General features: G+C 43.3%; 1 protein-coding gene across 3 annotated transcripts in view; it reads right to left on the bottom strand.

Annotated features, from left to right (window-relative positions):
• The window catches only part of NKAIN2 (sodium/potassium transporting ATPase interacting 2), a 541,273-nt gene extending 534,662 nt beyond the window's left edge, over positions 1–6,611 (bottom strand). The window contains exon 1 of one of the 3 annotated variants that reach the window (XM_064649618.1): positions 6,262–6,611. In XM_064649618.1, the coding sequence (XP_064505688.1) occupies positions 6,262–6,315 (54 nt within the window). In that variant the 5' untranslated portion in view covers positions 6,316–6,611. The remainder of the gene's footprint in view (positions 1–6,261) is intronic. The other 2 variants (XM_064649617.1, XM_064649616.1) reach the window with 2 other exon arrangements.
• Positions 6,612–12,345: the final 5,734 nt, after the last annotated feature.

Here is a 12,345-nt window from a genome sequence, read left to right on the forward strand (position 1 = left end):
TATTCATGGCTATACAAGAAGAGTAGTTTTGCTAGGTATTCTAGATGCTTATATTCAGGTAGTTTATTCAACTTCTCTCAATCTATTTCAACCTTTCATTCCTACCAAACACCACAGTATCTGAATGTTGAGTTGGCTCACTGAACTCTAAAGGACTTCAGCTTCCAAAAGCAGTGAATTAAACCAGTTATTCAAATAGTCAGAAATCTTTTACTCCTGTAACTTAAAACAACATACTCTGCTTTGCTTGAAGAGCATGATGGTTACTCATGATTATTATACATTCACATTTCTATGAAAAATAAAACTGTACCATTCATAGTGAATGTCAAGCACTAAAATTAAATGATATAATGGACCGTTTCCTATGACATCCACTTTTTTGCATTCATCACCATTTTTGACCTCAAGTTATACGGGAGGAAAAAAAACAAACAAAAACCAACCAACCAACCAAACAGTTTTGTAATGAATCACTGATATTTTACCTCAAAAACAGAATTTAAAAAAAAAAAAAAAGAGTGTTTATTTTTCTACCAAGGTGTCACAAACCTAAAAATGTTGCTACATATTTTTTCCACAACAAGAGATGATGTTGGCTCTCTGAATTCATTATCAAGTTCCTGTTTTATATATTTCCAGCAACACCTCAAAATCTACTAGTTATTTTTATACAATAGCTCTCAAACACACATCTGCTGAAAGTCTGCTATTCAGAGGACTGTTTCCTTTTCACTGCTAGTAGGATCACATGCTTTTGGATACAATGAAACTACGAATTTCACTTTTCTATCAAATTTGAAACAAAGCAAGAAGCACAACATTAAGGAAGGCAGGCACAAAGTTGTTGACATAGTCACAATTTCAAAGGCAGCACTTATATTTAAGTACTATCCAAAACACAGAAACCAAGTCTTTCTACTTTTTGCAGATTGAAAAAACTACAGATCCACAGGCTAAGCACAGCAACAACATCACTTTCCATTTCACATGAAAAGCCCATGCTTTTAATTCCCCTTTTGATAGCAGAAAATGTAGGAACATGTACATGTCATCAGAATTTTCTATTGCAGACACTTGTCTCCTAAAGCTGTTATTGCAAACCACTGGCAGCAGTGACAATGAAACACAAAATCCATATGCAAAAAGAAAAGAAACTCTCACTAAAACCCAGCAATTAAAAGCAAAACCCAAAAATTTCACTACTGCTTCTCTGTAACAAAAATGGAAAAAAAAGTCAGACATGCTAAGTCTACTGGTTACGTGGTGTGGTGTGCTATAGGAAAGTACCCAGATGCTATGCATGGTGTAAGACCCTACATTAACAAAATATGTTCTTCACTGCATAATGCTTCAGAGTAGCTAATCCCAGGGAGTATCTGCTGTGAATGCCTTTGCTTTGCACTTAGTGGGACCTGAGCTCTAATCCAGCAAACTTCACTCTCTGAAAGTCCAGAGACAATTCAACCTGCAAACTGTTAAAACATGAGGCTTTCCTCAAGAAAGGATATTCATAGTATTAAACTGAGATAAACCTGGTAGCTAGACCTGTGATATAGACTAGAACTTGTGATGATCACCACTCCTGAACTGTGTGAACAAGCATAAGAATGTTTACTATTCATGTTTAAAAAAGGCAACCCAAAACTTTACAGGACTGATCGCTAAGACAATTTTTTTCTCAGTAGCCATTCTCTGCAGTTACATATACCAATGTTTAATAATGCAAGCGAGAACTGGAAAAGAACAAGACACTCTTCAGTCATATATCAAGTGTGCAATATAGATTATGGGCATCTGTCCTGACATTTGTTGTCACAGAAGACATATGATAGAAACTGCTTCCCAGTTTTTATGTAATTAATTTCCTGGGTTTGAGCAGTTCCACCACTTTACCTACTCAGATCAAATAGGTATCTTCATGTCCAATAGGCAGTTAAATATGTGTTTATGGACATTTGTATCACAGTTAAGTACAGAAATTACTTCAGCTGATAGAGTTTTTGAAACAAAGTATTTGAACTTTCTCTTAATCAGTATCGTTCACTCGCGTAAGAGCACAGAACAAGGATATTCTATACAAAACATTTTGATCATTTTTTTCATTAGCTCAATAAAAACAAAAAAAAAAAAAAACAAAAAAAAAAAAAAAAAAAAAAGATTGAGCCTGTGTTAGCAAAAGCAACCAAATCTGGGTGCCTATTCCATTCTTTTTGGCCAATATGACAGACCTGGACAGTGACTTCAGCCAGAATTGTAACAGGATGAGTTCATGAAGAAACACCACCAGGTTTGTGTGCCAGTGTGCTTATGGCCCCAACTGTGAGCTGTCAGCAAGGGAAAGGAGAAAATGCAATTGCCACACATTGGTGTCTGCAAAAGACACCTGTTTTCAGAAACTGGGGGTATATGCCCATTATAATAAATGCTTGGTTTAGAGCATCAGATTGAGTACCCCAGAATCACTAACTGACCTTTTGGATATATGCACCTTGTTTATAAATTTTACATAGTTTTTAATACTCAGTTGGAATATCTGAGTTACAATTTACTTAAAAAAAAAAAAAAAGAAGAAAAGAAAAAGAACAGGTAAAATTAATTATATAAATATACAAAATTAATTATATAATTAATAATTAATTATATAAATAAATTCAGTAAATTCAGACAGAAACTGAGAGAAGGGAGTGTAAAGGCTGAATTATCTGTCATCTAATCAGCCTTAAGAGTATGGCAAACTCTGCCTCATGGATAGAAACAATAAGGCAATGATTATTGGAGACATTCTTTATGAAATGTTGTCCTTTTGCATCACTGCACTTGGGAGGAGACCTTCTAAGCTGAAAACAGGCAGTACTTTAAACTGTTTTGCCATGCTCCAAGTTTTCCCAAGCAGCAACAGTGGGCAGGGAAAAAGTTAGAAAATTGGTTTCTGTGGGGTTCTTAAAGACTTCCAGAAGGCACAATAATCTTGGCAGTTTCACCTTTGCTGCTCTTGGTATTAAAAAGACAAGGCAACAAGATATTAGTGTTACTGATGCAAGCTATTAATAGAAAGGAGACACCCAAAAATAAAGAGGTTTAAAGGACAAAATGCAACAGCAGAGAATTCTTTCCTTGCAACCAGGATAGTTAACACACAACAAAAACCACCAGAGCACCCATGCCTGGGATTCTCTTCAAAAGGAAAAAGGACAAAAGAAACCAATATTAGTACCTTAAAAAAATGAAAATATATTTTGAGATAATTAATTTGCACACAGAAGGTGATGCCTTGCTCCTCACATGAGCAAAATTAGCTCTTACTTACTGTTAATTCTTCTCATTGGCTATAAAAGCAGATGAAAATGAGCTGTCAAAGGTTGTTTTCCATAGTGCAAATGAGAGCACAAACAGGAAGGTATATGTATGTTAATAAGGAGAAAGCAATGATCAGTATGCCCTTGAGAGCAGAAGCATTCCTTGAGGTTTCTGATAAACTGATGGTACAGTATGTTGCCTTAACTATAAGCACCAAAAATGCATTTATGAAAAAAATTCTGCTTGTGCAGGGTCTCTCAAACTGACGGAGCTCTACTCCTGCACCAGTACTTGAAACAACCACCTTTTCTGTCCATCTGCGACATCTACATCATTTATACATACAAAATATGCAACAGCCTCTCTAATGAACTGCAGTATTCCACAGTATTATTTATTGTGCAGTGCCTACAAAGACCAATTAGATCTCCACACCCTAGCTTTGCAGTATTTGAAGAATATACTTACATTAAAAAAAAAAAATAAACCTTTCTAACAACTTTTTTCCTCAAACAAAAGTATACTCTCTACTCATATACGACCATTTCAAAGCCGTATCTCACACATAATCTTCACATTATAACTTTTAAGCATTTTTTCAAGTATGGTTATCATTGTAGAAATGCTTCCCACACCCATCTCCTCAGGTCAGATAACTTCTAGATCCTTTCTTTTTGAATATGCATCTGCATTAATGTGGTTGCTAATTCCAGGATGAATCTTGACAGCATTTGTTCCTTTAAATAGTTTTTACCTAGAAAAGTGGTGACAACTGATTAATCACCCATGGGCCTCCTAAGGGGAGTTAAATCTTGAGTTAAAACTCAAGATGATCTATTCCCATATGATAGTATATGGTACACAAAGGTATATGACATGTGATTTTAATAAAGTGCATAATTTTTTTCCATTCCCATCTCCTTTTTCTCATGCAAATGATTATTCCTGCTTTTAACCTATCTAAATGTCATTACACAGGCCAAGTGTGATTCAGAGGTTTGCATTGCTGCTAACACATTCTTTTCTTGCTCAATAAAAATATTGAAGTTTGCTTTCAGTTTATGATTCTGCTAAAATTTCGCTTAAGCTACTCCAGAAAACAGCATTTATTTTTAAAAAATATATTTATTTGACCTTTTATTTTAGAGACACTTGTAGAAAGCTTCCACTAATGCTACACTAATGCTAGTAATTGTACATTAGCTTACCTGCTCATCCACCTGCTGATACATTCCTATGGGGCATTTCTGTTGATGTTTTTACTATGAGTTCTGCATGTATTTTTGTCAACATGAATTAGCAAATATATTTTCCTTCACAGACTTTCAAAACAGTAATAATTTAACATCTTAGCACATTCTATAGTCATCATAAGCTCCTGGTTGTTGAATGCATTTAAAAAAAAGCAAAAGTCAATCTTCGATCTTTAAGATGTACAATATAAACCATTTTTTGTTCCCTTTGCAGAAAAAAAAAAAAAAAACAAAAACAAACTATGCCTCTGAAACTTAAATAGATTTGAAGAACTTCAGTCACTAATTTTATGTTTCCAAATTGCTGGAAAAGGTTACATTCCCACCATTCCACTCAAGATTCAGTACTACTATTCAAGATTCTTTTTTTAGACTATGTGCATGAATAAATCACTTCTGATAAGATACAACCGGTTACAAAGAATTAGATAAGTTAGGTGAAGAACAGCATATATAAATAAAATGTTTTCCAGAATACAAAAGGATTATGGGTTGATGACAACTTATAAAAAGACCACAGGCATTTTGAATTTCTGATCTGCTAACACATCTTTCTTTCCTATGTACTGTTTTACTGATTTTGGTCCCTGAAATCTACTAGGTGTTTTCTTCTGTAGTTCTCTTAGTATCTGTCTGCAGGAAATGAATTGGCAACAATGCTGGTTGCTATTTATACTGACTTACACTTTCTCAGCAAAACTATTCAGTAAGAGGTACAGGGATGAAGTAGCAAGAAATATTTCCTTTCTACCATGAAGTTAACTGCTTAACAAAGGTGCTTCCAGCACCTGTTCTGCCACCACATCAACATTTGGTCTAATGAAAATAAGAAATGGGACATATTCAATTGATAGGTCTTTATCTGTGCATTACTGCATCCAAATCCATAGGAACTCTGTATATCATGTATCTGATTTCACAACAATAAAATAATCCACATATACATTACAGGAAGGGACATTAGCTTTTTAACTTTAAACCCTGTCTCTTTGAAAGTGCCACAACACAATTGCACAGACTAACCATCTTGCTAAGCAGATCTATTTTTAGGCAGTTTCTTTGTTATTGTATCACAGTGCCTACTATTTAAACTCAGTTTAGTTTTGCTGGTAGCTGAGCTTACGAGTTTTGCCACATGTCTCCTCCAAAGGTAAATATAAATACATAATTGTTTTAGTTCTGTAGCACCATAACGATACAGTGTTAACATACATTGGACAGTAAGTCTGAAAGGGAAAAAAAGAAAGATACACATCTGCAGAAAAGCTCAGGCGTGATAACTTCACACAGACACACACCTGTATGGCAAACTGTTTACAAGCTGCGCATCACCCCTGACACGGCCGCGTCCCTGCCTTACATAGGGCCAGCCAAAGGAAACCAGGTACCAACTTGAGTCAGCGCTTGGGAGAACTGCCCGAGTTTATTAACTCCGCCGTGAGCCCACCGCAGCCTCCCTGGCAGAGCCTCCGCCAAACTACCTGTAACACAGCCCCTTTTTCCCACCCTGCCGCCTCACGCGGATCCCCATGCCAGCCCACGCGTCCCCTCCTCGCCCAAAGCGCGGGCGCTGCCCTCCCCCCCACCGCCGATCGCGGGGCTCCCGCTCCGGGCAGCGGGGGACCCGCCCCACTACCCCCCCTCCTTCCCTCCCGCCCGCCTTCCTTCCCCCCCCTCTCCTCCGCGGGCCGCCCCCGCCGCTACTCACCAGCTGCGCGCCGCACACGGCCACCAGTGTGCACCGGCCACTGCAATAGCCCATGGCTCCCGGCACCCCGCGCCGCCGTCCCGCGCCGCGCCCACTCAGGCGGCGGGAGAGCACCGCCCGGCCGCCGCCCGGCTCCCGCCTGCCGCCGGCGAGCCCCAGCCCGGGACCCGCATGGGGGCGCGCCCGCCGCCCGCCCGCCCGCCCTACCCGCGGCCGCAGCGCCCGCCGCCTCGGCGGTCGGCGGCAGCGGGGCCGGCCGCCCCCGCGGAAGGCGGCAGCGCCGGGGGGAGGGCGGCGGCAGGTGCCTGCAGGAGCAGCCGCGCTCTGCCGCGCAACCCCAGAGGCATCTAGGCTTCAAAGTTTGCCCCCTCAACTCCGCTCGCAAACCATCCGGGCTCGCAGCCGTCTGCGGCGGGGGGAGGCGGGGGGAGGAGGGGAGGAGGGAGGGAGGGACGGGGAGGCGAGGCAGGCGGCAGCGCCGCCGAGCTCGGTTCACGCTCGCCGAGCGGCTTCCCTCCTGCCCACGGCACAGCCGCCTCCCCGCCCGCTTTCCTCCTCCTCCTTCTCCTGGTAGGGCTCAGGCAGCCCCAGCAGTGGGAGCCCCTCGCCTAGGGGGTCCCCCGCGGGAGGGCGCGGAGGGGCGGCGCAGCCGCGGGGGAAGCGTCCGCTTTGTCTGCGCGGGCGCGGCGAACGCGGCTGCACCTTCCAGGGCGCCTTTGTGTCGGCGGGACGCCCCTCCGCGCCCACCCCTCCCGGGCTTCCCCGCACCGCACGGCGCCCGCCGCCACCCAGGAAAAGCCCCCCGGGCAGGCAGCAGAGCCGCGGGGCATAGCGGGGCATGGCGCGGAGCGGCCCGCGCTCACAGCCGGGCAGGGCAGGGGAGCGCGGCGCGGCCGCGGAGCGGGGCTGGCGCGGCCGCAGCACCGCGGGGGAACGCGCTGCTGCCGCCTGGCGGGCTGCGGCTGTCGGTGCACGGGGAAGCCGCCCCGGCCGGCTCTTCCTCCGCGGCTGCTGCTGCCGCCGGCACCGGGGAGAGCTCCCCGGGACCGCCGGGGGCACGCCGGCCCCCACTTGCCCTCTGCACCCGCGTCCCTCTCACCCTGGGCAGAGGTCACAGGCGGAGACCGATCAGAGGAGCCTGACTGGGAGGGCTCCGAGGCAGAGGCCAGGAGCTGCAGGATGAAAACTGGAAAAGAAGGACAAGGCTAGTCGCATTTAGAAAAAATATCAATTGGTTTCAGGGAACTGGTTCTGCCCACCATCATGATGAGGAACGTTTGGACTTAGTGACTTGGTCCAGCGTTACTCTGCTATTAAAAGCATCCAGAATACATCAAGTTGGTGGGAAATTATATGTCAAGATCTGGTGTGTCAATCAGCCTCCAAAGGTTATTGCTTGCTGTGTCATCAGCAACCACCTTGACATTGCATTTGGACCTGGTCACTCTTTTACTGAGCTGCCCACTAACAAAGATAGTTTTGTCAGTGACATCAACAGTTATGAACTGGAGGAATGTCACTGGGTTTTCTGAACACATGTGGATGTTTGTTTGCAGCACAAATATTCTGTGAAGCTGGAAGCTTGGAACTCCATGTAGTTTGTCTCTCACTTGCTAAGTGAGTTTGTCAAAATAGTTGGCAAGCTGCCAAATGATCAGTTATGACTCCTAAAATTCTCATAAGGTAATGAGCACTCCACAGGGGAGCAAAACACACACAAAGGTGACAGTATTTTTCCTCAGCTCCATAATGACATCCTTCTGATTTCCAACCTCTGTGTTATCAGAAACAGCATTGACCAGGAAGATCACTGGTCACGAGGAGTACCAAACACAGTAAACATATTCACTTTAGGATCTAAGGAGGCAATTGCTAGGGAGAGCTGTATCTGAGAACAAATAAAGCTGTGGAGCTGCTGAGGCTCAGAGAGTGGAAACGTTCAGCAACTGGCAGTGAATAGCTCAGGTACCTCTGGACTCAAACAGTCTTTCTTGACTTCTTCAGCAGGCCATTCATGCATTTATAGGATCACAGAATGGGTAAAGTTGGAAGGGACTACAGTGTGTCATCACTCAAGCAGGGCCATCCTAAAATACATAGCACAGATTTGCAATCAGACGGTTCTGGAATATTTCCAGTGAGGGAGACTCCACAACCTCTCCAGGCACTCTGTTCCAGTGTGCAGTCACCTGCAGCGTAAAGAAGTTCTTCCTCATGTTCAGGTGGAACTTTCTATGCATCAGTTTCTGCCCATTGCCTCTTATTGCTTGGCACCACCGAGAAGAGCCTGGCTCTATCCTCTTGACACCCTTCCTTCTGATGCTTGTGTACATTGATGAAGTCCCCTCTCAGTAAGCTCCTCTCAAGACTGAACAGGCTTTCCTCCTAAGAGAGATACTCCAGTCCCTTAATCATCTTTGTAGCCCTCCACTGGACCCACTCGAGGAGCTCCATGTCTCTCTTGTACTGAAGAGTCCGGAACTGGACACAACACTCCAGATGTGGCCTCACTAGGGCTGAGTAGAGGAGCAGGATCATCTCCCTCAACCTGCTGCCAGTGGTCTTCTAAATGCAGCCCATGATGCCATTGGCCTTCTTGGCCACAAGGACACACTGCTGGCTCATGGACAGTTTGTTGTTCACCAGGACCCCCGGGTCCTTCTCAACAGGGCTGCTTTCCAGCAGGTCAGCCCCCAGCCTGTACTGGTGCATTTTACAGAGGTACCATTGGTGTATTAACTGGTATTATGGTTGCTTGAACTTTAGATTTGAACCATACAAGATGGAGCAGGAGACTCTGCAGTTGCTGTGTAGTTACTTCTGTCTCATCCCAGGCATGTTAGCCTTTGTGTCCTGATCTCTTCCAGTATAGTGAACCCTGAGGAGTCAGAGTGGTCAAAAAAAAAGTTACAGCAATTGTCTCCTGGTAAAACTGGTAGTAGCAAGAACAGTGTATTTCATTATCTGAGACTGGGAGCTGGGAAGCTAACAGAAGGGGCAACTTCTGCTGAGAGGAAGCTAACACTAGTTCCCTGTGTGTGAACATAACTGATCTGATTGTTTATTACTCTGGGAGGTTTCCTAAGGAAAATGTGAGCAATAATGACAGAGTCTGAAAGGATGATCTCCATGGACTCCTACAGCTCCCCAAAACTCCCCAGTCCTCTTCTTTTCTCAGCACTTTCCCCTATAGCTTTGGATTGTAGTAAGAATCTCTACTTTGCCTTCTCCTGAGTACCTTCAAAGTAATTGTGTCTCTTTCTGTCACTGTTATCCAGTTTCCCCTGACCAGTGACTTAACTATCCACACAAACTGCCTTTCCTCATGTCACTTTTGTCTGTTTAACCTCTTCTTCTTTTGGGCTTCTTTGAGTTGTCTATGTCCCCTTTTTTTTCAGCAGCAGTTGGGTAACCTTTTTTGCTCTGTTCTACAGTATCAAATGTACAGGTATGGACTGCATTTTGCCCTGTCTGGCCACAGCCAGACACTCAAGAGCAGAATGAGGCCTCAGCAGAGGCAGATGAAGTCAAAGAATCAGTTGTGTGAATTGCTCTGTTCCCTGACCTTTGTCTGAGCTCTGTTGCTGTTTCCCTCTGCTGCTGTTCTAGTCTTTCTACCCTTCCAAGCATGAATCTTCCAAAAAACTGAGATTTAAAGAGCAAGATATTCCTCTAGCTCTGTTAATCTTTTTGACAATAGTCACACTTATGTTCTCTGTGAGATTCTCCAGCTGTAACCCACCACTGAGGTGTCATAGAGGATTCCTCCTCCCTGTAGCCAACATTCACCACTGTTAGGCTTGCTGTGGGCTTGCCTTTGCTTGCTTTGAGCAATTAGGAAAGCTACAAATTATATATTGGGAGAGAAAAAATGTTATGTTATGACTATGTAGAGTAGGTGAGGAAGGATGAGTGAAGCTCTGAATCCTTATTAGAGTGCTCCCAGAGCACCGAGCCACAGGTTTCAGCTCTCATTGGGTCAAATGCCCAGGGCCTTTTGCAGTCCAGTCTAAGCCTGTTCTTGAGGCCCCACAGCTTCAACATGCAGTGAAATCAGCTGTGTACATACAGTAACACTGGTTTTTAGGTTTCCAGTTTGACTTAACAAAAGGCCTGTTGTGTGTGCTCAGTGAGTAATCTCCAAATGTTCATAATTTTGTCAAAACAAACCCAATTTTCTTTGAAGGCAGGCTGTGCAGTGCTCCTCACTGAAGGTTATTCCATGCAAAACATTACCTGGTAGATTACAGTGATTTCACCAGTTGGACTGTAATCATAAAGAGGCCAAAAGAAAAAAAAAAAAAAGATAAAAATAGGTTTCTCTGTTTCCCTTCCCTTTTCTTATAATCAAGTGTAATTTTATTCCTACTTCTATAACTCATTTCTGTGAAGAGATCAGATCCAAAATCTGTGACTCTCACTAATGACTGGAAACAGGAGGCTACAGTTCCAGTTGTAAGAGCTCATTGCCAGTGCCTGTACACTCACGGTGTCTGCATTTTGAAGGCGAGAGGGGAACACATCTTTCAATGTCGTAATGGTAAAGTCTGTGTCCCCCAGAGTGCCTTCCCTGTGATTTCACAGGACTTACTCTACTGGCTGTAAGCCTGACCCTAGCCTGTTCCTTCTCTGAGCCTGTGGGAACACCTGGGGAAAAGGGAAGCCCAAGGAGGGCTGCAGCTGCCAGCCTGCTGCATCAAACCTGCAGCCACAGGGGAGAACAAGGACTTGAGAGAACAAGCTGCAGGCCAAACAGGCTGGCAGGAAGGGCCACAAGCAGCTTATGAACCGTAGCTTGTATATCCCTTTCCTTTAATAAAATTTTTATGTGAAATCCGTTAAAGCCAGCACAGCGTGGGTTCAGTGGCACATCATCCCAAGCATTTCAGCCATGTAGAAGCTTGTCACTGCCAGCATCGTCTACCCAGGCTGTCCCAGATGTTAGTAAGTCAACATGGGCTCCTGCCTACTGTATCTGTTCTCATATCAAACCAGTCTGAAAATGCTTTGTAACTGATAATGTTGTCATTAATAGTAAAGGGAAAATATTGTTGTAATTTAACCAACACAGAGCAGACCTTGCTGTGTGACATACATATACATTACCTGGGGAAAAAAATCAATTAAGTGGGGAAATAAGTGATTGAAACATAATATGAAATTATTGCAGGCTTAAGCACACCGTAATAAAAATTCTATTCAAACCTCTAAGACTGTAGCAGTATTAAATGATCTTTTTAAACGTCATCCCTCCCATGAAGATTGAGTGTCAGGTACTCTTTTTTACCTCCTGCAGGATTTCAAGACTTGATTGCCCAAATGACAGTTTACTTATTTTACTGTCACATACTTTTGTGAAATGCCATAACAAGTTGATTACAGGTTTCACATTTTGCATAGTGACAAAATCATCTGTCATATAATAGTCTGATGCCTGAAAACCATTTAACTAAGAAGCAGTTTCTGCTGAAAATAATGTTATTTGAAACATTAAGATGGGTTTAAATGTGTACACTTTCTAAGTAAGTCTTTGTTTTAACTGAATGAGAAGAGCAATGTTATCCCTTTCAGACATGAATTTAAGACTGGTAAAAGTCACCAGACAACAACTAGACAGAGGGTGAAGCAAGTTAGGAGGGCCATCATTTCATGAATGAAATGAAAGACAGAAATGGGAAGCCTAGTGATACATCCTGGCAGCTGCAGAGATGAAAAAAGGTTTGCCTCCTATTTGCAAAACCTGGCAACCTACCAACCTATGCTGGAGGTCTGAGGCCATGTCACACCCTAATGGAGATAAAAACAGGCTCCCTTTCCCCTCTGCACAGAAATATTGGGTTACTGGAACTGGTGCGAAGAATAAGATTTACTTCTTTATTCAACAATATCCATACCTTAGATGAGATGTAAGTAATAACAGTAATAAGGATAATCCATTCATTTAATGTATTAAGGTTTTTGACAGATTCTGACTAGATTTTGGAAATTATGTGATGGATCATTTCTACTTAGCAATACTAACCAGTAAGGAAATTTTCTGGGAATTTTATTACTGCTAATGAGTGGATGAAGTAACAGTAATAC

This window comes from Pseudopipra pipra, chromosome 3 (assembly GCF_036250125.1).
Source record: "Pseudopipra pipra isolate bDixPip1 chromosome 3, bDixPip1.hap1, whole genome shotgun sequence".
Taxonomy (NCBI): Eukaryota; Metazoa; Chordata; class Aves; order Passeriformes; family Pipridae; genus Pseudopipra; species Pseudopipra pipra.